Source organism: Misgurnus anguillicaudatus, chromosome 7, assembly GCF_027580225.2.
Source record: "Misgurnus anguillicaudatus chromosome 7, ASM2758022v2, whole genome shotgun sequence".
In the NCBI taxonomy this organism is placed as follows: domain Eukaryota; kingdom Metazoa; phylum Chordata; class Actinopteri; order Cypriniformes; family Cobitidae; genus Misgurnus; species Misgurnus anguillicaudatus.
In genome coordinates this window covers 34427909-34452210 of record NC_073343.2, presented here as the reverse complement: position 1 = coordinate 34452210, position 24302 = coordinate 34427909, and the positions used below count along the sequence as shown (strand labels likewise).

At 39.4% G+C, this 24302-nt stretch overlaps 1 protein-coding gene across 2 annotated transcripts in view; it reads right to left on the bottom strand.

The window, feature by feature from the left end:
- Positions 1 to 24302, bottom strand: part of pxdn (peroxidasin) — a 46718-nt gene that overhangs the window by 4096 nt on the left and 18320 nt on the right. For both annotated transcript variants that reach the window (XM_055171876.2, XM_073869781.1), the window contains exons 6-21: positions 23579 to 23650; positions 22940 to 23109; positions 17651 to 17768; positions 16054 to 16223; positions 15287 to 15559; positions 15086 to 15202; positions 14700 to 14858; positions 11794 to 11906; positions 11519 to 11675; positions 10115 to 10223; positions 6781 to 6938; positions 4785 to 6288; positions 4567 to 4701; positions 3453 to 3661; positions 1507 to 1621; positions 1281 to 1404 (exon numbers count right to left, since the gene is read on the bottom strand). In XM_055171876.2, coding sequence (XP_055027851.2) covers positions 1281 to 1404; positions 1507 to 1621; positions 3453 to 3661; positions 4567 to 4701; positions 4785 to 6288; positions 6781 to 6938; positions 10115 to 10223; positions 11519 to 11675; positions 11794 to 11906; positions 14700 to 14858; positions 15086 to 15202; positions 15287 to 15559; positions 16054 to 16223; positions 17651 to 17768; positions 22940 to 23109; positions 23579 to 23650 — 3703 coding nt within the window. The remainder of the gene's footprint in view (positions 1 to 1280; positions 1405 to 1506; positions 1622 to 3452; positions 3662 to 4566; positions 4702 to 4784; positions 6289 to 6780; positions 6939 to 10114; positions 10224 to 11518; positions 11676 to 11793; positions 11907 to 14699; positions 14859 to 15085; positions 15203 to 15286; positions 15560 to 16053; positions 16224 to 17650; positions 17769 to 22939; positions 23110 to 23578; positions 23651 to 24302) is intronic.

Here is a 24302-nt window from a genome sequence, read left to right as displayed (position 1 = left end):
TCCATTTACAACCCTAGGATTTGTCTTTGTAATAAAATGGTCTACTATTACCTTATATGAAAGAGTCATGAATAATAATGTTGAGCTCTGCTCTGATTGGCTGTTTCTTCTTCAGTAGCTCTGTGTGTGTGTAAACAGATCTTATGTTTGAGTCTGGATCAGATTTTGAGGAATAATCAATTGTTTGGAGATTGTTAATGGACATTTCTGAGTGATAAGTTTGTGTTTTTTTCAGTATGGACCTGCAAAACGTAACTGTAACGTCAATGGTAAAACTTTAGACTAAACGCTAGCATATAGCATTAACTAGCATATAGAATTAACTAGCATATGGCCTTAACTCAGCAGTCACAACTTTGTTTTTAGTATTGTAACAACATTGTACTTAATTTAATGTTGGGACGTACATCTGGAATGGAATGTCACAGTTTGTGTTATGTTGCGATTGGTTTTCTAGCGGTCTTGCATGCACAAGTTTTACATGAGAAGAAGAAAACAAACATGTTTAAGGCTCACGATATCTCATTACCATGTACACAACTCTTATTATTCGTCTATGCCTACACAAATACAGCTTTACATTCTACGGCACCTTTAATTCTTAAACATTGGTATGATGAGATTTTTAATAATGACAGATAAGTTCTGGTTTCAGTCATTTGAGGGGAAGGTGGTCTTCAGTGTAGACAAGCAGCTATCTTTTACTCATTTACATTTATGCATTTGGCTCGTGTTCCCTGGGATCGAACCCATAACCTTTTGCGCTGCTAATGCTCTACCAATTAAGCTATTCATGAATATCAGTCATGTGACCTTTTACGTCATTCCAGTTGCCTGCCACCATCTTGAGTACCTAACGAGTACCAGTAGGCTACTGACAAGCATTGGCTAGCTTGCTACGATTTACGGATTTCTTATCTTTTACTGTCTATGATTTTTACGGATACAGAAAATGGCTACGAAAAATGACTGGTTGTTCATTACTTAATGTAATAATTGATTTAATCAAAAGACTTTAGAATATCCAATGTGAAGTGGAAATATAAAAGTGAGCAAATATTCTCACATGTGTTTTTAATCAGGGAAACATCTGGAAAGATTGATTCTTGGCCTGTTTAACTGGAGTGTAAAAGTATCTCGCTGTCATTGCCAAATGTGTCTGGGCAGAAGTCAGTCGTTTTTCTAAATTCAGTTCACCGACACAAAGTCTATCAATTCTTAAAACTTTAAATGCTTGTTGTTTCAAGGTTGGATATAACAGATGAACATCACATCCTAACCTGTTTTCGTAAACTCGTGATAGTTTTTTGCATGTCTGTAACAAAGTCCTGGAAATCCTTGACTGTGGGTTCAGTGCTTGACTGTGGTGATACATTTATGTTAGCTTGAGCGTCTCTCAAAGTGCTGAAAAACAAAATAGAATAACAGTATGAATAAATTATGATTCATGTTAAGTCTTTCTCACACATCACACAGTAGCAGGAATGCAGACATTGTACGTTTTACCTGTGGTTATCTGTGATGTTACTGGCAGGTTTCTCCTCAGCATAGCTGTGCTCCACTGACCTCCGACCTCTGAAGTGGTATGACAGGGCATTGAACTGACCTTTGGTGCGACAGTCTGCGGGAGAAAAACATAATAATACCATGAATAATCTGTATTAATCTGTCACTCACTAAACTGAGATTCAATAATATTTGCATGTAAACACAAACACATCTGGGAATAAGCACCGTTCCAGTCACTATGAAAGTGAAATGAAAAACCAATGACAACTTCATGATAACTTTATGTTTGTTACTCATCCGTTTTAATTATATTAAAATTCTGCATAGTTAAGGGTGTGACCACTTGAGTGACAGGTGGAATGCACCTCAGCTCCACCCACATTCCACCTCTTTGCCCATTTTTGGTTATCTGGTAGTGATGGTGACACCATGCATAGATGGTGACTCCCACTTTGGGCTTTAAACAGTCCTTTCAGAAAAACACAGTTTGTTTGTGATTGTTGCGGGCACGTTTTCTTAAAAAATGCGATGGAATATCCGGGATATTTATGCACTTGTATGCGATGAAATTGCGTAAACTTGCCAATAATGTGTGAACTTTCAAAAACTGATTGCAGCTTTTCATTGATGTTCTCTTCGTGTAATTACGTGACTTCCTAACCTTCCCACGACAACATGGCTACGCTTGTGTGAGGTATATGCAACATTTTTTAACTTTCTGCTAAGATATATGTGATTTTTTTGCTACGAAAATGCGGGATTATGAAATCATGCAAGCAGAAATCTTCAATTTATGCAGCGAAAGTGCAGTGTATTTAAAAAATGCAGCCCCCCCGCATAAATATGCTGACTTTGGCTGATAATGCATTGAATCATGCGATCGCATTATCGCGTTTTTCTGGAGGGACTGTTTTCTGCTCTTCAGAAACCTACAGGTCATATACAGGTCCATGTTTTATACAGTCTATGTTAAAAACTTACATTTTCGTAAAATATTGTAGTGTTTTTTGTGATGTGTATGTGCCCTCATAATCTTTAATCAAAAGAGGCTATCGGAGGCTTGTTTATGCCCGGGAAAAAATGTCAACAATTAGCAATTAGCATCATGGCCCAACTTCCAACGATCCATTTTTTCCTCGTATAATCCATATTCCTCGGATATACGTCACGATAGTAAGAAGACAATCGCTACTTACGTTTCATGGTGACTTTAACGTACTGTGTGATATGCATAATGTAGTCAAAAATCACAATCCCTTGTTATATAAGGACACTAAATTCATCATAATCTAGACAAACTTCAAGGTCAATGTCCTGAACTCAGAACAGTCGACTCAGAACGCTGCTTACGGTCATTGAGTGCAAGAATGTTGACTGTAAAAGTGTGGGTCACTGCAAAAAATATGTCTGCTAGATAGAAATCAAAGGCAATGTCGAAATTCCAGTGAACAATCTGCTTCAATCTGATAACTAATACAAAAATAAATGAGGGCAACTCTACGTCACATAGCCTGCATGCATCTGATAAAATCTTTTCATAGGACTCCAAAGAGAAGTGTGATTTAGCAATATGATGATCCTGGATCAACATCTGCGTTGGTCCTGGACTATCAACTGATCAGATTTCAGTGTTAGCCCTAGGGCTGGGGTTGTGGCTTATTAACCAGTCATTTGTTTTATTATGTCATTATGCTTGATTTAGGGGTTAGTCTTTGTTTAGAAATGTTTGTTTAGCAGTTGTTTCTAGACCAGCAAAAGATAATCCAAAAATATATTTTATTTTATTGTCACCTTTCAAACAAGGGAGTTATGAAAAATGTTACCTTAAGGTGTTACGTAATTGGGTTGATATGGTGAATCAATTTTTTTTCCTATTCTGTACTACAAAGATCAACCCTAAAAAAAGGTTCATGGTTTAAATCAATTAAGAGAGAGTCTTGTACCTTCACAACAGTCCTGCCACATACGCAGGTCAATCTTGGGCAGATCATCACAACTCCCATAACCGTGAGGAAGCTCTGCCACACTGAAGACATCTGATTGGATGCGGGTGATGTTGTCACCATTGTCACACAGCACACGGGCGAGAGACGTCTGCTTCAATTGAGTCAACTGTGCAGGGGTGAAGACGCCTGGGTTCTCGTACCAAAACCTACATCATCATCAAAAAAACAAAAAAGGTAAAATTTTACTACGTTTTTTTTTGCTACCGCCCTAACCCCTCATCTTTGTCTTTTATGCTATTGGTTAAGCCTTAAGTTGACACCAATCGAAATGAGAAATGTTTTTAAAACATCACAAAGTTTTGGATTTTTCAGTAGGTCAATGTCTGAACAACATTTTTGTGAATAACTTTTGTAAGAGATCAGACGAGCGTTGACGTGTTTTTAGTGTTGAGTGAATGCGTCAAGGTTTTTTATTTGCGTAAGATCGCCACCCAGTGGATAGCGGAAATATGACTTTGAGGTAGAAACTCCTAAGGAAACGTTTTCTCTTTATATGACTCAACAATATTTATTGGCATTTATCTGGATATCGCCATTAATTGTGCAATTGTAGACAAATAAAAAATATGATTAAAGACTGTGGTGTTTATTTTCATAAATCAGTACACAGCAACAGTGGCGCAGTGATGCTTTTGTTATTTTATCACTGCTTAGAACACGTTTCAACCAATCAGAATGAAGAACCAGAACTGCCCGTTTTATAATGTGCATTTAAATTTTAATTTGTCAAAAGAGGGGTTGGGAAAGGACTCAATGCACAGATGCGAGATCTTCTCATTCGGGTCTTCTCGAGTCCGTTTGACAAAATCACATTGATTACAAATTACTCGAGACCCTATGCAGCTATTATTATACCTGACCCTTGTCCGAGGCATATGTGAAACTTTTACACCAGAACCCACTCGGGTCAGACCTTGGATCTAAGTGGACCCGTGAAGATCTCTAGTTCAAACCCATGACCTTTAGCACTGCCACACAATGCTTAAACACTGAACTATACAGGAGTGTACTCATGTATTAAAATATGATGTGGAATGGATATAAGTCTTACCGGTCACCATCTCTCAGCCGTTTAAACTGGGTTGCCAGTAAACACATCAGAGTTGGTCCCAGTCTGCTGCCGGGCACCAGGTCTTCAGCCATCAGAGCAGGAAACAAGTCAATATTTAGCGGTGTGCCATAGAGTCTGAAAAAAAAACAGACCATTATACCCAGTGAAAAAGTCTAAAGTGGCATTCAATAATATTAGATATTGAGACCTTTGCTTACCTTTGAAGCTTTTCCCGTACGCTGGGGTTCTGAATCTCATTCCTCAGGTCCTCAAACGTCTGAGCGGATGTAAGATTGCAAAACACTCGGTAGTCATTATACGGTGGGATACCGTGATCACGACCCCTCTGAATGTTCATGGCGGCGAGGTCGAGCGCCACGGCGTGCGCCATGGAGAAAAGACGTTCCGTAAGCTCCGTGTTAAGCAGTTGAGTGGACACTCGCATTTTCCCTGCAACTCCATACAGGCCGCGGAGCAGCGGATCGATGCCTCCTTCATTTACGATGCGGAACGGCGAGAAGAAAGCTTTATGCAGCAAAATGTGTCCTTGCTGGATGGGCTCAAAGTTTTCATCCAACCGATACAGAATGGGATTAATGAGCGTGTGGCCGAAGCGGAAGGCAGCGGTCGCGAAAGCATTGAGGATACCAGAATTGACATTGGGTTCATAGCCATTATATTCACCCATGATCCTCATTCCTGCCTCGCCGAGTATCTTAGGTAGCCAATGGCTGTAGGTCACGTGCTGCATCTGAGCTCCAACTATCTTCCGTGCCTCGTGGTAAATGGTGTCACCGTCCCAGTGCGGGTTGAGGCGCAGCAACTCGTTCGCAATGCGATTATGTTCGCGAAACCAAACCGTGTGCATAGCTGTCAGCCCAAGCTGCTCGTTGGCTCGATGATCACCAGCTAGGAAGCAAGGGATGGGGCTTTCGTTCTCATCTCTCATGCACTCGGTCGGTGGCCCGGTGGCGAACGGCAGCAACGGCTTGCCGGTGCGCTGAACGATACCCTGCCGTAACATCCCTCTGTGGCTGGCCAAGTCACGGATCTCTTCTGCCTCGTGCTTCGAGCTGCCGTACACGTTGGAAGCGTCGATGTAGGAGGTCAGCTGGTTCATCTGTTCGCGTGGATAAACCGAATTCATGAGCAGAGAGGTCATTCCGCTACCGCAAACAGGACTGGAGCGCACGAAGAACATGCAACGCGCTCCACTGCGTCGCTGCCGAGGGTCGTTGGGTGGGAACATGATGGGAAAGCAAGGTGGGTCGTTGGTGCACACCGAAGTGCACAACTGTCCATCTGAGAAACGGGACTGGCTAAGGGATACGACGGTCGAATCCAAGTCGTGGTCCAAGAATTGGCCCCATTGCATGAGCATATGGGTATAGCGATCGTCGGGGGTGATGGTCTCCGTCCCGATCATGGTGGTAGACACCAGGCGTGGAAGTGGCAGAGGCGAGCCGTTGTGCAATCTTTGAATGGTACCACGAGGGAGATTGAATCCGTTGTCGTAGACGGGCTTGAGCAAGCGCTCAAAGGCAGTGAGCGAGGCTCCCCACATCGGGTGCTGCAGGTTGTTACACGTGCCATCGTGGGTGCGATACTTCTGGTGGAAGCAGATATCCGAGCAGTTGTTGAAGCGTCGATGGGCTCTGCAGCCAGACAGGTTAGCAATCATATCCAGGAAACGTGGTGACACCAAATCGTTGTAGCGGAAGGCTGAGAAATCAGAACATGGCTTATTAAAAGTGTCTCTTTAAGCTTACAATTACGTTGTTTTATGCATTGAGAAGTCAGCAATAAATGGCACTTCTTGGTGTCTGTGCATGTTGCTTAAAGGTAAAACGCTTAGGACCTGTACAAACATGTAGGGCCATTCAGCCATCATATGGCAATGAAAGCCGTGCTGTTGTCATCACCAGAAATAACAATGTCGTCTCCGTGGCAGTACAAAGAGCCACAGTGTCTGTTGAGCATTAGTAGCTGTTATTTCTGTACACACATTTCATTTGTCATACACAAGTCGTGCATACTGATGTCAACTACTACTAATAATATCAAGATGGTATTTGTATTAGCCTATGCCAGCACATTGCTGAAATAATAGACTAGTATGGTAACTATGGTAAAAATGTTTGTAGTAATGATATGATGGTGATGCATGTTTTTAATAAAGCAAAAGAAAGGGGTGTCTGTCTGTGTGTGAGATACCTGTTCCATTTGTGTCCACCATGAGGCCCTGGTTAACATGTCTCTGGATGAGGAGTAACGTCTGCTCAAAAATCTCTCCAGCTCTGGCCTGCTCCACTGTGTAAGGGTCCCGAGGATATCGGAAAAGAGCCAGCAGCTCGGCTGGGGTACGCGGAGATCTGACAATAGTGATAGTGAACAACAAATTATCTCTGCTTAGTGTTAAGCATTTACACATTGTGGAAGACTGTCTTAGGACCTGTGTCCACCAAAGCATTTAAATGTGAATGTTTAGCTCTTTTAGTTGTTATAATACTTTTGTTTTGTTTATCAGTCATGTAGGATGAGCTGGTTGGTTGGTGTGTTTTTTGTCCCACCCCTCCTCCACGATCATTGGATGACTGAGAGAAAAGTGACAATAGCTACGTTTACATCAAGCGTGCAGCACAAGCCCTGAAAAGTGAAGCCAAAACGTCTCTAGATCGCCCCCCAGTGACTGGTCCCAGTATAGGTCATAAACCCCGCCTCCCCATGTTATTCAATGGGACTTGAGACCAACAAAAAAAATGTATTACACTTCAATTATCTTTTTTTCGAAGCTGGTTTCTGTCATTCATTGTAGTTTTTATCACGCTGATGTAGATTCAAATATTTGTTTTTAAAATAGGTTTGTGTTTAGTTAGTTATTTAATTATATAAAAACAGTGGTGTCACGTCATGATTGACAGCTGTGATATCGTGTGATATGCACATTCTACGAGAGCGAGGGCGGGGTTTTGATTTCGCGGCTTCACTTCCTGCTCACTACTGCGCATGACTGGTCCCGAAATCGCTACTGCGCAGACTCAAGACCCAAGATGTCAGCGCCATATCGGGACACTAGCGGCTTCACTTTTCACCAATGGAAGAGACCAAACAGGTGTCGTCCATCTTTTTTTACAGTCTATGGTTTACATGGACACCTTTTGCCTCAATCGGAATGAAATCATTCTGATTGATAAATCCTATCATAGCGTTTACAATAATGTGATCAAATTAATGTGTGTGTTTATATGGCACAAGCTTTAAATCAGATTTGATTATTTAACATGCGCACACTGCATAATATAGTTTTGTGCTGTTTCAAGATATGCATACAAACCATCCTAAAATCGCTGTGCGTCTATTTCAGGTCAGTATTAATAAACAACGTGCACACAGAGTTTTGGGCCGCACTGATTATAAAGCAGCAGGAAAACACCCATTCACATGTGCCCAAAAAGCATGTTTGACTCCACGCGGTGCTGCAGAAACTGTCCGCGAGAGCAAGTCCAAACACACGCATTTGTGCACTGCAAAAAATGACTTTCCCACTCAGCATCTCTGTCTTGCTTTCAGTAAAAATATCCAAAAAGTCCTAAATCCAGATGCATTTTCTTGATAAGCAAAATAAGTCTAGACAAAAAATATAAACTTTAAGTAAATTAGTGCTTAAAACAGGAACAAAAAATTAAATAATAATAGGCCAATTAAATAAGAAATATTTTCTTGAAATAAGTTTTTTCATAAACGCTACATTTTTCATAAATGTGTTTTTTTCTTGTTTTAAGCACAATAACTTATTTTCCTAGGTCATTTTGCTCATTAAGAAAATACATCTTAATTGAAGAATTTTTTTTATATTTTTACTGAAAACAAGACAAACATACTAAGTAAGAAAGTAATTTTTTGCAGTGTGCATCAAAGTGTGCATTTTTATTCGGATTGAACATTTAAACCGATTACAATTGTCCATGAAAACGCAGCTATTGGTGAGCTCAGCGTTTCACCCAAAGTTGAACATTTTTCAACTCTTGAGGAAACTATTGAAAACATATGCTGGCCGCAAGAGAAACGCTCCAGTGGACACAAGAGTATATTTAATTCTCAAATCTTCACAAAACGCTGTGAAAACATGTGGTTTTTAATACATTGAACGCAAAAATGAAAACTCTCATTATTTAATCACAAGTTCAATAAACCTGTATACATTTCTTTATTTTGCTGAACACAAAGATATTTGTAATTAAGCAGGAAACACGAGCACCATTTACTTTCATAATAGGAAAAAACTATGGAAGTCAATGGTGCTCAAAAACAGATCTAGAATATCTTTCTTCGTGTTCAGCAAAACAAAGACATTTATTCAGGTTTGTAACAACTTGAGAGTGACTAAATGATGACAGAATTTTTGGGTGAACTATCCCTTTAAAAGCTTGAATCTAAGAAAATAAAATGCATTTTACACACAGCTGATTTTAAATAACTGCTATGTTTATTTTATCTTCTAAATGTGATTAACTACAAACTTTATTTACACTGTGGTTATTTGAGTGTACCAGATAAAACAAAGAACAAGCACGTTTGCCAAAGTTAACAGTCACCCATTGCCCCGAAAAGAAAAACGAAAGAACATTAAAATCTTACAGCATTGAAGTCACTGTGTAATAGTTCGGCCTGATAAACTATATTATCTCAAGAACACAGCAGGTGTTAGTTTAAAACAGTATAATATTTGTGCCAAACATGGCTGTGTTTCGTCTTGGCCTGCATGATTTGTTAAAAACATTTTATCTTGCCAACTTTATATTCAAATCAAATGTTAAACACAAAATCAATGCCAAAAACATGACATCAGTTTTCAAACTCAACACAGACTTTAGTAATCTCTATTGACAAGGAAATAATTATCTTTCTTCAGACAGACTTCACGCAAATAAATATTTGTCTAAGAGAAATGTCTTCTGCTACAAAACACAAAGACGTCTCAATTTTAAAACGTTGGCTGCCATTGTGCTTGAGAGTTTTGTTTACCTAAAAATGAAAATATGTAAGAGCGTAAGAATGTATATGCGGCCTGTTGATCATCTTTAACATTCTCTTTTAAACCAGTATACACTAAACCGATGCCAAAAAACTAAGCCGACCGTGTTGTTGCCTCATGTTGCGTGCGGCTGAACACAATCGCAAAGACCACAGCCAACCAGCACATAGAGAGGAAATAAGTCTCGAACACCAGCAGGTGGCAGTAATCTGTATTTATCATTCAAATGACGAAATTAGGAGGAACTTGAGTATGAATGTGAAAATACAAACCGTTGTACAACAAACTGTGTACAAAGCTGTGATTGCATACTATTTTCACAAATTTTTCATTTTTGCTATAATTGCATTTTTATTTTTGGTTGAAATTTGAACAACTCCATTGATCAAAGCCAAAGTGCACAGGCTTTCTTTCCAGTGACCAGCCTGTGTTTAGGGCATAAATGGTCCCAGTAAATTCCTGATTGTGACTTACAGCAGAATTTTTTTTTTACTATTTTACACTTTAACTCACCCGTCAAAGAGCTGCCTCCTTGTAGAGTCTATTGCACTGTTTATACTCCGAATGGCCTCTTCAAGGGAAGTTGAGACGAATGGATCGCCCTCCCTGCTCACCTGTGGGACTGGACACACAATGCAATCCAATCTTATAGACTGATGTTATTTCTCTGCAGATAGGACGAGAAAACTAAACAATATCAGAGGCTCCATGCATTAAATCTTTACATATCAGCTAGTAAAAGGCCTGGTTTCACAGACAAGGCTTAGTTCAATTAGGATGTTTAAGCATCTTTTATAAACATGCCTTAGAAAAATATGTTACTGGTGTTTTTTCTTGAGACAAATCAATGGCACTGGCATATTTTAAGTTATTTTCAGTTGAAACTGCTCAAACCTGTGTTTTAGTCTAGGACTAGCCTTAAGCATTGTCTGTGAAACCGGGGGAAAGAGTTTTACATGAACCAATTTTACATAAATAAAATTATTTATTATTTAATATGAATGAAAAAGATCAAAGAAATAAAACAAAATATATAGTTTTATGTGTACTTAATAGTGTAGTGTGGATAATACGAGGGTTTCAATTTGACAAATTGCAAAAACAACTTTTACTCAACTAGTTTCCTGGGAATTTATCTGTAGTCCCGCCTCAAACTTAAACCATTGGTGAAGCTAGTGGAATGCCACAGTGTTTACAATTTTTAAGGAAATACACATAAGCCCTTTTCACACAGAGATTACGGAAAATACATGGAAAATGTGCGTCCGGGATCGTTTGATTTTTGGTTCATTTACGCTGCCAATGATTCTCCGAAATCTGTGCGTGCATTCACACACATGCCGCGAAGATCCCCCAAAGACACGTGACATATTTAAAGTCCTGCACTTCGTAGTTTTTTTTACCACAGCGTCCGAAGTTTGCTAATTATCCGTGATTTCTCTCTTGAGAAACCACGCACATGCATTTTTGTTTATGACAAGATCATAAGGAGCGTGTGATGCGCTCTTCTGTCATGCTGGTGAATGATCTGATATTGACGAGCTCCCCGATCCCTGCTTCAGTCCAGTTTGCAGACATTTCTTGTTGTGAATGTTGATCTGAGGTTAAATCCTTAAAACTTCTTGTTGCGATGACACACGCGCCCTTACTACGACACTAGAATGCTTTCTGTGAATGTTACGGAAATACTACTACAGTAGGCCCTCTTTACGGGAGCGACCCCAGAACATTTACGTGTTTGTGTTCACACAGAAGCCTCTCTGAAAATTTTACAAAAAAATTCTGGAACCAAAGTGCTGTGTGAATGAGGTCATACAAACATTGTGACACATACTTTTAACGTGTTAGCAAAGCATAATCGTGAAAGCCATGAAGGGTAAAATGAGGACAGGACAAAATGAGACAGTTGTTTCTTACCTTGCACCGTTAGCACCATGCTCGATGAGGAATAACCAATGGAGTTACGAGCTACACACTCGTATCTTCCTCCATCAGCAAGGCCCACATCATTCACTAACAGATAACCGTCAGGACTGATATGAAACTTCCCGCTCTCTGTAATCTGGACTCCATCCTGCAGATCAGAACCAAAGATTATTTCAGTAAGAACGAGGAGAGTCCCACTGGGACAACAGTGCCGGAAATAGATGGATGGACGTAGTTGGGTTCTGGGAATAGCCCATTGGTCTAACCTTGCTCCATGTGAGGATAGGTGTGGGCTCACTCAGAGCACTGCATGGAATCTGGACATCTGATCCAGACTCCACAGTCAAATCCCTTGGAGCATTTGTGAAAACAGGCCTTACTGATGATGTAAAAACACATGTTAATGATTACAGCGCACAGAAAAACAGCTGCATCCATCATGAGATGAGACGCATACATGGCATCTACAGAGCATGCACGGGTCATACGTGGTCTCGAGGTATTGAAATTATGATGAAGTCAATGAAAGGGCAAAAGGTTTAGTCGAAGACACGTGAGTCAACAAAGCCAACGTGGATTGGCATGTCAAAAAAAAAAGCTTCAGTGAAAGATCAAAGCAATGAGCTGGAGGTTTAAAATCACCCTATCCTGTGAGAAGATCCTTAAAGTCAAGTGCTAAATGTTCAGCGTGTGAGACTCATGAGTAACTGTTAACTCGCATTTCTTACATCAGTTACTGTGATGCTGCTGTAAGTAAAACCAGGCATGAGCTAAACCAAAGCCCTGGTTTCACAGTAAACACTGGCGGTTGTTATTAAGTGTGTTAACTACCATTACTACATGGAAAACATCTCGCCATGTGGGAATTTCAAAGCGGTGAGCTTAGCTGGCCACTCCACAAGCCTGTAATAAAGCTTAAGAGCCGGTTTAAAGGCATTCACGTGCAGAGACATGGTCCTACATCTGTCATTGAGGTTTTATGGAGGCATTGTTGTTTTAATTGTAGGCTTCAGTTGTGGCATAATGACAAATTAGTTTATGAAGCCAACCCTCCTTTTTTTCTTCATGTTTGGTCTTGTCTCAAAGGACGGCAGACGATTTTAGTAAATAATAATAAATGTGTAAATTATAAAAGAAGTTACATATGAGGAGTTTAATTGCAAAACCCTCTAAGTGCGCCTGACATGTTTTTTTTTTTAAATGAGCATTTTTATCAAGTTTACTAGGTTCACTTTAATGATAATAAAAAAAGTTATTAGTCAGTAATTGAAATGCTTTATTTTCAGTGTCACTTTAGTAATTTCTTTTTTTTTTAAAGATATTTTTTGGTCCATTTTGCCTTGTTTGATAGACAGTAATTGAGAGTCGACAGTAAAGTACAGGGTGAAGAGAGGGGTATGGAATCGGGGTATGGGATCGGGAAAGGACCTCGAGCCGGATTTCAAACTCGGGTCGCCGGAAGTGCGTCTGCACCATATGTCAGAGCACTTTCCGCTACACCATTGGCTCCGACCACTTTAGTCATTTCATTGGTATTTAACTGTCTCTCGTTGCAAAACCTTTTTTGTGCATGCAAGTTTTTTTGGCAAAACCTCCACTTCTTTGGACAAGCCAGTAAACAGTTGCAAAATCACTCAAGATGCAACTAGAAATATTGCAAATGATGAATGTCAGAATGTAAAAATTAAAGAAACTAACCCACACATTACGATGCGCAGTGATTTTTGTATTTCTGAAAAATCTGAGGCCGGGATTAAGCAGATTTGAAGCAAAGGTATTTGATGAACATATAATATCAGGGTTCCCACACCTTAGTTAACTTCAAAATTAAGGACCTAACGCATGTTTATAAAAGATGTTTAACTTTCCAGGTCCAATACCCTTAAATTCAAGGACTAATGTGGGGACACATTTCAAGTGAGAGCAAGGTTATATCGTGTTACCTTTAAAGATACAATGTAACAGTTCCCCCCTTTTGGGGGAACTCGCGCTGCATCCCTGCGGTGACACTTTGGGGACGCCTCCAGGGGTAAGTGTGCCTGAATGTGTATATCAAATTCAACCAATGATCAGGCTTAATGACAAAGACAGGGTGACGCGGGAGTCAGGAAGAATATCACTATCTGAAATATTGCCAAAGACGGCGTTACACGGACCATGAAGTATGGCAAGAGAGATGCAGCGTCTCGTTCCCTTCTCAGGGAACAACAGTTACATACATAACCCGAGACGTTTTCATGTGTCAAACACAACTATGCAAAAAAGCATTTTGGTATGAATCAACATTCGCATATAGAAGATATGTGCATTTAAAGCGAACAGTTTAGCACGTGTGCTTAAAAAGTGTAGAACTTTTATGATATTATCCTACACTACACAGGAAATAATATGGATTTTTTTCAAGAAAACTTCTTGCATAAAATAGATTCAAGCACTTTCAATGACCTATATCTATGTATGTATATGTTCAAAAACTTCCCAGGGCCTTGAATTTTTCCCCCCAGATTTCCAAACTTTCAAGGATTTCAAGGACTCATGGGAACCCTGCAATTTGTGCCGAAAGCATTCGGTTAATATCATTTTTGACAGTGGTGGCATTTAGCAACCTTTGAATCTTAGCTCCTTATATTTAGATGAACTTTTATACTTTAATATTATATACCAGACTTATCAATTTGTAAACAATCTAATAATCATATTTAAAGGGACAATAAGTAGAATTTACCCCCATCTAGTGGTGAAATTGTATTTTGCATTCAAAAGAATAGTGCTCTCTAGCGCCTCGCTTTTCTAAATGCGTGTTGCAACTACGGTAGCCGTTATGTACTCACTGATGTCCTTGTCCGTTTCAGCTGCTTCACGTGTTCTGAATGAAAACGCGTTGGTAGGCTAGTGCTTTTTGTCCCTCTCTGCTATTATAGTTTATCAATTAGGCGAAACGACATGGAAGCCTCCTTGGACTTACCCGTTTAATGTAAGTAAAGAGAAGAAATTATAAGCTTACAAAGAAAAGTCAGATCACTGACAGAGATCATTTGACACCAACGAGGACATATTTATGAATAAAGACATTGATTTTGATTAATAAAACACTTAAAACCCTACTTACTGTCCCTTTAATAAAAGAACTACCAGTACTTAAAAATAAACCATCTAGTGATATTGTTCTCACCGGACTGAAGGATGTTCAGCTGAACAGCTGCCCTGGCAGTGCCAACAGGACTGACCGCTTGGCATTCGTACTGGCCTTGGTCATGAAGAGCCACACGGCTGATTCGCAAGCTGCCCGTCGAAAGGATAACGTGTCTTCTGTCATTGGGCAGAGAGCTGCCTATGGTGGAAGAACGAGACGTTCAGTTATTTCCCCACAATTGAAAACAAAACGCAAACAGATGACACACTGACTGATAGTAATGATCTTTGAATGTGTCCTTGGTCTGGGTTCAGTAAAGTTAAACATTTTTGACCGCATCTGTGCAATCATTTCAACAAATACTCAACAAGTACTTATATTTAAGACTTGGGTAGACAGTTGAGAAGTGAAAGAGACAATCATACCGCCACGCGTCCACGCTATGACCGGTTGGGGGTAACCACTAGCTTCGCAGTGAAAATCGACTGTGTGACCTTCCAACACTGACTGATCCTGAGGAGTCACCGTGAACTGAGGGCGAGCTGGTGAGAGAATTTTAAAGTAAATATACACCAATAAAATAAATAATTTGTAATTGTTTGAACTGTAAATAGTGAATCAGTTACCTTGTACTATAATATTAGCATTGGCACGGATGGTATCAATATTGTTGCTTGCGAAGCAGGTGTACTGTCCTCCATCAGCTTGATTGACATTCTGAATGTAGAGACCTCCAGAAGGTGTGATGTTGATGCGAGTATCCACCGGCAGGGCCGTTTGGTCTCCTTTAGTCCAGGTAATACGAGGCTGTGGCTGACCCGTGGCACTGCACTCCAGGGTCACGCTCTCGCCCACCAGAACCTCGGTGTTCTGCGGCTGGATCACAAAACTGGGACGAGCTGGATGTATAAAAGCTTCTGTCAGTAAGGCTTCAAAACAGATTGCTGAGTAAAAGACAACATGATTTGACATAAAATACCCAAATTTGTGAGCTATTTGTTAACGCCTTAGCATGTTTCAGCCTTCGGGCAAATACTTTCACCTCATATTTTTGGGGTTTCAACTCAGATTATGACTTTTGATGGACAACAACAAAAAGATTGTACAGTAAAAGTTTTACTGCAATATTACTGAATGAATGAATGGTTCACTTTACCCACTATTATTATTTATTCACACTTGGCGTTCTAACATCCATAGGGAAAATATTTTTTTTTTACAGCACATAAGTTATATTGAGTACTTTATGATAGTATTATTTTTGTTTTTTAAAGGTTGAAAGGTTTCATGGTTATTATGAACTGTCATATTATGGAAACAGGCTCCTGTGTACCATAGAAAAAAGAAATTTTTGGGATGACACAATTTTTATTTTTGGTCCCATCAAACTCACATGGTGATCTGAAGTATCGTAAGGTGACCTCAGAGGTCTTCACCTCTCCGGCCACATTTTTGGCCATGCACTGATACACGCCCTGATCCGTCTCGCGGGTGTCCTGAATCATCAGGGTTCCATCTTCAAGAAGATTCAGACGAGAGTCGTCCCTCATGTTCAGAGCATTGCTGATAAAAAGATTTCGTTTAAACACATACCAAACAAAATCTAACATTAAAACCAATTAATTAAAGGGTTGAATTCGGTCATACTTTACTCCCCCTTACACTGTTCTAAACCTCTTGCATTTAATTCTTTAAATGTCATTTAAATTAAATACAGTGCCAGAATGATTTGCACCAGATTTGTTATTAATAACACAAGGGAAGGTTCATCTTGATGTACCATATACATCAAAACTTAGTTTGTAGAAGAGTTACAACAAATAACCACTGAAATTTCACTTTTTTTTTGCTTTAAGAAGTCTTGAAATGCAGCATTGGTGATGTCTCAGGTTACGTATGTAACCTCTGTTACCTGATAAGGGAATGAGACGCTGCGTCTCCTTCGTCATAATTCAAGCGTGCCTGTACCCCCGCTTCGGCATATGCCAGATAAAGTGGGCATTCCTTTTCATCCATTTCATGCTCTCTGGCTTCCCCTATGACGTCACACCCAACCATTCGTCGAATTTGATATACACTCAGACGGCATCACGCTGTAGGCGTGCGCAAAGTGTCAGCTCTCTGACACAGCGTGTAGTTCCCTTGAAACGTAACTTTATTTGTGACCATGGACCACAAAACCAGCCATAAGGTTCAAATTTTTGAAATTGAGGTTTATGTTTATCATCTGAAAGTTGAATAAATTAGCTTTCCATTGATGTATGGTTTGTTAAGATTGGACAATATTTGGCCGAGATACAACTATTTGAAAATCTGGAATCTGAGGGTGCAAAAAAATCTAACTATTCAGAAAATCGCCTTTAAAGTTGTCCAAATAAAGTCCTTAGTAACACATACTGTATTACTAATGATAAATTATTTTTTTATATATATTTGAAATTTTTTGCATGAAAAATCATTTTGACCCATACAATGTATTGTTGGCTATTGCGACAAATACACCCATGAGACTTATGACAACAGTTGCAGTCGCTACAGGGTTTCCACTATAAGCCAACTGTTCAAAATTCAAAAATAAAAATTAGCTTAAATGCCTGAAATGAGTAAACAATCCCAATAAATGGCTGTTTAGATTGGAGCGCCACTTGAAATCAGTGGAGCCCTTGACTCGGAAACGACATTCCTTACGCTGCAACTTAACAAGCAGATTGTATTTGATAAAACATTTAAACATTTAAAGCAACAAAAATAAAAAATCCTGATATTCCATGACTTGGACAAAAAATCCCTGACTTTTATTTGTCTGGAATAGACCTTTAAAAATTCCATGGAACCCTGCCACTATGATGAAAGAGCACACTGAAATATTTCATCTTTCGTGTTACATGGAAGTAAGAGTTTGGAACAGCACAAGGGTAAGAATATGACAGAATTTTCATTTTTGGGTAAATTATTCCTTTAAACGTGTAAACAGAAGAATAAAGGCGTACTTGTTTCTGAGCCAGATGATCTGTGGTTTAGGGTTGCCCTCTGCCCTGCAGGTGAAGTACACAGTATTCCCAGAGGTTACGTCAACATCCTGAGGCTCAGATGTGATCCGAGGCACTTCTGCTCCAGACGTCCAGAAGAAATCAGATAAAAGTGGACAGGAATAGAAAAAAAGAGACGGGTTTGGTATGTGAAAGCTTTTTAGAGTCAAAGCATTGAAGGGCTTATACTGTATGTAGTGGCGCTCTGTGCACATAACATTTGACATTCTCCTCTTGTCTCACTTCCTCTGCAAACTCGCCTGCTTATCTTGGTTAAGAGCCAGACACGAGCTGATTGTGTATATTGTCATGAAGGCTGTTTCAAACCCCAAATATGACCCTTCAACAGCAATGTGCACATGGTAAAAACATGTTCCTGAACCATCTGGCACAAACCTGTTTACATTGGCAAAACTTAAAGTGTATGAGGCCAACATGGGCATAGTTTACACTACATTTATGCATCTGAAATCTGTATATTTCATCATGTAATTAAACCCATACAGATTTTTTAAATGAAAGATTTGTCAGAATATGATGCTGCTACTTTATATTCAAGAGTGACTAAAACACCATACGTGACCCGTGCTGGCAAAATGAGTCGGAATGCACACGGTTTTATTTTGAGCTAAAGGCAAACGAAAGTATAAATGTCGATTTTGGTCGAAATTGAGGTTTTCACAGTGCACATCGGGAAGCATAGATGACTATTTTCATGCCACATGGTTCTGTCAACCTCATTTTGGATATCTGTCACTAAGAAACTCTTTATTATTTTGGGATGTAAAAGTCTCCATCACTGTTTACTTGGCAATAGTACAGAAATCGATAACTTTCCAACCAAATATAAAAATACACTTCTTATTTCTCTAACTATCGCTAAGAAAATCATTTTAATAAATTGGAAATCTAAAAATTGTTTACATATTAACCATTGGAAAAATACCCTTATAGAATACACTATATTAGAAAAAACTACATCCACCATTAAAAAAAACCTACGCCCTCATTCACCCACATCTGGAACCCATTGCTACAATATTTCAGTATACTAGACGGCTGAATCTCTCCCAACTATATAATAATTTATATAATTTATTTATTGACTATAATTGCTTATAACTTCTGACCCGTAAGTCGTAGAAGTTTCCTCTGATTCCTTGGATCAAGACGATTCTAATGGACCCTATGACGTCATTTTCCGTCATGAAAAATTTTCCACCATTTTGAATTATTTGTAAAACCTACTTTTGCGAACTCGTCCTAGAGCTTTTGCTTTATTAAAAGAATTTTGATACACCAATCCGTTGTCGTATAGCGCATCAACAAATTTTACGTAGAGCGCAAAAAACAGGTTTTAGTCTGTATCTTCGCCAATCTTATGTCTATTGACGCCACACTTGGCAGTTGTAATGGCAGTCAGCATCTGAGGGGGCATGCAGACGAATGTTGTACATGCTTACAACTTTGGCTGCGATAAACGTATTTTCATGGGGCTTGATTTTTTGGAGTCCTGAATAGTTGCCGAGTCCAACGATACCAAACATGCCAGAATTCGCCTTATGGTTAACCCTGGACAGCACAAAAAGTACTTAACAAACACGCGCAAATAACTCCGCGACATTATTCTGATCGACTCGAAAACACCATAGAAGAACATTACATTATCTTTTGAACAAAAAGTTCTATTGGTGTTATATTAAAATTTTCATCAGAAATGGCCGAAAATTGCAAAAAACGAAAAACTACCTTTAAATTTTGTGGTTTTTACACATTAATGGTTATAACTTCACAACGAAAAGAGATTTTTTCACCAGATTTGATACACTGATGTACGACCACAGTCTGAGGCTTCACAAAAAAATGTGTATGCTTGCACCACTAGTTGGCCTTATAATTGAACAAAACCCTTGATATCAAGCAACCCTATGGTCATACAACTGTTTCTTCACTAAGCTAAAGTGTATAGTCATGAAACTACAGTAGCTAGATGTAACACAGTTATGACCTGAAGTTGCATGCACAATTTTGTCATTGCGCCACCTAGTAGTTTTGAGATAGAAATATGGTATTTTGGCCTAAAACTACTCCAACAGTACATCTAAAATCTTGAGTCATCATGGATTATTCCTTTCATGCCTTGGAGTATAATCATTGGTGCATGCCAATTAACTCCCTAGCAACCAATTAGGATACCTTATCAACCATTTTTACAAGAGCTATATCTCTGCATCAGAACATCGTAGACATTGGGGTGGGCTCTTTTGACTCATTAACACCACTGTAACATTTTGTGAGCTGAGAATTGCCACTGCAAGCACCACTCACATTTCCTTCAGTGTTCTAGTTGTCAGTGCTCCTCGAGATGAGAGGGAGAGATTTCACTGACTGAGAACACAGCTTTTTTGCTGATAATATTTTGTCTGAAATCAAGAGATTTCCCTAGATTCTTCAAACTGCTCATCTGAACTCAACTTTACTTTCTTCTATGCCCTTTTTGGCTTGACCCCGGTAATTGCTGCTTGCAGCTATATTTATTATTATTATTACACATTGCAGTCTACACATAGCTTTATACTCTCCTCATTCACCTATCTAGTTACTAATTGTCTATTTTGGCTATTTAAACTAGTATTAATATTATTATTATTATTATTGTTTTGCTCTTTCTTATTTATCTAACAAATTTATGTATTTGTTTATTATCTTCTCCATCCACCTCTCTCCTTCCTCTACCTTTTCCCTTTACATAAAGACACACGGCCACAGGCAGAAAATATATTTTAGTTACTGAGGGCGAGTGACAATACTGTTTACTGGCGCGGGCATCTCTCACACTGTCCCCGAGCCACCGGGCAGTCCTTTATGTTGAGCCCTGATACGTCATCCCTGCGGTACTCTGTATCACTAATATTATATCAAAAGTCCTCAGGTTTTCTGTATATTACCCTTTTTTGGAGCTTAACGATCAGTGTCCCCATTTATTTCTATTGCATGAAAAAAAGATCTCTTGGACATTCAGCCAAACATCATTCAAAGACAATTAACATGACGTAGATGTGAGCAAATCACAGAACTTTACATGATGGTTGAATACCCCTTTAATTCTGCATTTAGTGTGTGACAGTCGGGCTGGCTGGTGCTGCTGTGTTTTGACAAGTGCCCAAGGCCTACGTGTGCTGTGTTTTATGTATAGAGGGGGTGGGAGAGCCGTACTCTGTCAGACTCTTTCTTCTGCAGGGCCAATAGGGCCGTCTGATTACTGCGACAAGCCTGAGCAAGTCCATCACCAAAATCACAGCAGCGGTCTAAGATCCGCAAGAATGTAGAGACTGCTCAATCTTAAAGTTAAACATGTAGACAGTGAAAGCATTTGTTTGGAAAGTTTGTTTAAAAATCTCTCATGGCGCTTTTCCATTGCATAGTACCCCACGGTTTAGATTAGGTCAGCTCACTTCACTTTGGCTTGGTTAGCTATTCAATTGAGTTTAGTACACTTCAAAGTGGGAGGGATTATAGGCGTGTCGTTATATTTGCGCTGCCTACTGCTGTGACATCATACAAGTGAGAGCCTCGTTGTAGATTCCCATACATTCATTTCTCAGTCTGCCACAAAATTAAAATTGACCACCACAAATAGATGTTTTCACATTGCGTTTATCACTACCTCTGTCTCACATTACAGTTTCTGTACAAACACCTATCAGTCAATGCACTCCTCTGAGCCTAATTTAAGTTGATTTAAGCATATATATGCGGACGTGCATATATATGCAATTCTGGAAAAAAACTGGCATGGTGTTCCTGATTCTCAACCTGTGGATGCTTTTCGTCGCTTAAAGGGAGTTTGGGAACTTACAGCAAAGCACAGATGACAACATGTTTGCTCGAGACAGCACAAGCTAGCATGAAGGTAAAGCTAAAATTAACATTATAGTGATGACGCTGGTAGTGACAATTCTCTCAGACCAATCAGTGATCTACAGTGTTTTTCCGTCACGTTTTGGTATCAGCTCGGCTCGCTTGGAACCCCGACCGAAGTGGTACTAAAAAATGTATTGGGTACTACGTACTGCACCCACATCTTAGTTAACTTCAAATTCAAGGACCTTTCAAGGACTTTCCAAGTCCAATACCCTCAAATTCAATGACTAAATGTGGGGACACATTTCAAGTGAGATCAAGGTTACATCGTGTTAACTTTTAGGATACATTGCTACAGTTCCCTTTCGAGGGAACTCGCGCTGCGTCACTGCGGGACACTTCCAGGGGTAAGTGCGTCTGAATGTGTATAAAATTCAACCAATGGTGAGGCTTAACGTCAAAGACAGGGTGACGCGGGAATCAGGAAGTATATCGCTATCTGAAATATTGCCAAAGACGGCATTACAGGGATGCAGGAAGTATGACAAGGGAGACGCAGCGTCTCGTTCCCTTCTCTGGGAACAACATTTACATACGTAACCCCAGAAGTTTTCATTTATCAAACACAACTATGCAAAAAAGCATTTTGGTATGAATCAACATTCGCATACAGAAGATATAAGCATTTAAAGCCAACAGTTTACAATGTGTGCTTAAAAAGTCTAGAATTGTTATGATATTATACTACACTACACAGAGAATAATATGGATTTTTTCCAGAAAACTTCTAGCATAAAATAGATTAAAGCACTTTCAATGAGCTGTATCTATGTATGTATATTTTCAAAAACTTCCCAGGGCCTTGAATTATTTCCCCCATTTTACAAACTTTCAAGGATTTCGAGGCCCCGTGGGAACCCTGACCCAGTGGAAAAGCCCCCAAATGTAAGCTGACCCGACCCAAACTGTGGGGTACCATGCAATGGAAAAGCGCCATTACTGAATGTAACTTAGAACTTGATTCAGAATCACTGAACTGGTGATTCACCCAGACGTCAATCTGGGGTTTATCTTTTAACACAGACGTCACAAAAGCCAAGCACCTGTATTTGTTCCACAAATTCTTAAAACGAAAATGATCCTGTTTGACCCACAGCTTGAACAAAGAGGAGGTGTAACATACGAACAACCACATCTGGGAATTCACTCCATTCGGCATCTGTTAGATATTACGTGATGACTACATGCACAAAGACGTTCAGACAGGTCCGACTGAGCCATTGCTGTGGATGTGGTGACCGTTCTAAATATTTACACTCGACTATATGGGTTTTGATTTGTGTACATTAGTGAGTGAGGTGTGTTTATGAGTGCGAATGGTCTCACCACAGCTAAGCTCCACTGCAGTAAGAGTTGCGACCGAGCGTCCTTGCAAGCGGCTGGGAAAGTCGCACGTAGCTGCGGCCTGAGCGTTACCGGACTCTGCGTACTGCTTTAACAGATCGGCCAACCACAGCAACTCACAGTCACAGTTCAGCGTGTTTGAGTCCAGACGCCTAAAAACACCCACAAACACACATATAAGCGCTGTCAATCTTCATGTTATTGATCTGTAAACAACTATAACCATTTTCAATGACGGATTAAGCAATTCTGTTTTAGGTCACACATACTGAATGTTTGTCATAAGTAGTAAAGCTTTTTTTGTTGGTGGGTAATAACTGATTTTCCCACACACTACCACCACAAGTATATTTCAGATCTGTGCGAAGCACTGCAGTATATGAAAATTAAATCTTTGTCAATGGTATGGCACAATAATACAATTAAAAACAATTAAGGATAAAAATTGTGAGTGAAAAAAATGAATTATTGACTTCTGGGTATAACTTTTAAGCACCCAACTTTTACAAACTCTTTTATACCAATGAAGGCAGATTGAGGAAACAGATACTTCATCAAGCTGTCAATAAACAGTCATTAATATATCTTTTAGATGGAGTAATGATTCATATGAATACTTACAGTCTCTTCATGGACTGCAAATTGGAGAACGTTCCTAAAGTCAAGTGAGTTATTCTGTTGTTGTGCAAAAATCTGCAACAGACATCAATAAGAAATACACAGATTAATCTTGCATGACAAGAGCACTGACAGAAGAAAACACATGTATAGTAATTTCTTTATCACTACTGCCAGGGTTCCCAGCCTAAGCCAGATTTCAAATTCCATGACTTTTCCCCGACTTTCACTGACTAAAAAGCTGACCTAGAATGTACAATTTTTTTAAAAAATGTGTTTTAATTGTTTCATCATGTTTGCTTTAGTTAACAGGTACAGGTGACTGCATTTGACTTAGGTGATTGCCAGCTGACGAGCAGTAAGACACTAAAATAAGGGCTGCGGGATGATATATTTTTGTAGGAAAAGCACAGAAGCGAGTTAGCATTTTAGTACTTCCAGTTCCATAGTACAAAGTCAATGTTTTTGCTTAAACCCAAGATCTTGGATTAACATAACCCCAATGTATTTTCATGTTTTATTCTATGACATAAAACTGAGGGGCAACCCTCCAATCTCTCTGACGAAGCCAATACGGAAGTGACTTCGACGGGCCGCTAGAGGCTCCAAAAGGGATTCAATTCCCATAGACCCCCCCATGTTAAAATGCCCAACTTTACAGCAGAAAATAATATGTTTACAGCCTGGTACAAAAATTTTTTTTTTGGTCTTTAACCTCCTAAGACCT